Source organism: Orycteropus afer, unplaced genomic scaffold (assembly GCF_000298275.1).
Source record: "Orycteropus afer afer isolate SDZICR_OR568_19922 unplaced genomic scaffold, OryAfe1.0 scaffold00689, whole genome shotgun sequence".
Classification (NCBI taxonomy): Eukaryota; Metazoa; Chordata; class Mammalia; order Tubulidentata; family Orycteropodidae; genus Orycteropus; species Orycteropus afer.
Window position 1 is genome coordinate 488693 of NW_006922276.1, and position 796 is coordinate 489488.

A 796-nucleotide genomic window follows, 5' to 3' on the forward strand; every position below is an offset into this window, starting at 1 on the left:
GGCAGTGGGTGTGGTTTGGGCTTTGGTTCCGTGAAGATTGACAGCCTTGAGAACAGAGTTCTATTCTGTCTTCTATGGGCGCTATAAGTGGGGTTTTTGAGTTGAGGGTTGGTTGCATTCATGAGGCCGTTCTGGTTCAGTGGTAGAATTTTCACCTTCTGTGTGGGAGGCCTGGGTTTGGTTCCTGGCCAGTGCCTTTCCACCTGTCAGTCAGTGGAAGCTTGCGTGTTGCTATGATGCTGTACAGGTTTTGGTGGGAATTCCAGACTAGGAAGGCCTGGTGATCTTCCAGAAACCAGCCAGTAAAAACCCTAGGGACCACATCTGTCCCACCCACAACCGGTCACCAGGATGCTGAGGACTGAGCGGCATGTGGCCTTGAGCACGGGGTCGCCACGAGCCAGGCCGACCTGACGGCCATCAACAGCAGGGCTAGCGTCACAGCCCTGCCCACATCCGCCCGGGGACTGAGGGACCCTAGGTGCTCCGACCTCAGCGGCCTCCTCTGTGAGATGGGCATCGTGCCCTTCTCTTCCACGATCCCCGCGGTGAGAAATCTGAATCCAGAACAGGAGGGGCGGGAGCCTGGTAGCCACGTCCCGTATGCAGGCATCAGAATGAGCTTCAGGCTCTCTCCTTCCATCAGGCACAAATGGAGTCATCGCGGTTGTCACCTTGTCCCTGCTCTTTGTCCTGCTCCTCTCAGCTGTCCTCGTCTGCAGACGCACTGGGTGTGGTGAGTTCAGGGGAGCAGGGCCTAGACATTCTGGGGGAATGGGAGAAATAGAAGCTGGCC

The 796-nt window shown here is 57.0% G+C and overlaps 1 protein-coding gene across 1 annotated transcript in view; it reads left to right on the top strand.

Moving 5' to 3' along the window:
• TARM1 (T cell-interacting, activating receptor on myeloid cells 1) overlaps window positions 1-796 on the top strand; it is an 11306-nt gene that overhangs the window by 10160 nt on the left and 350 nt on the right. The window contains exon 4 of the mRNA XM_007956954.1: window positions 647-731. Coding sequence (XP_007955145.1) covers window positions 647-731 — 85 coding nt within the window. The remainder of the gene's footprint in view (window positions 1-646; window positions 732-796) is intronic.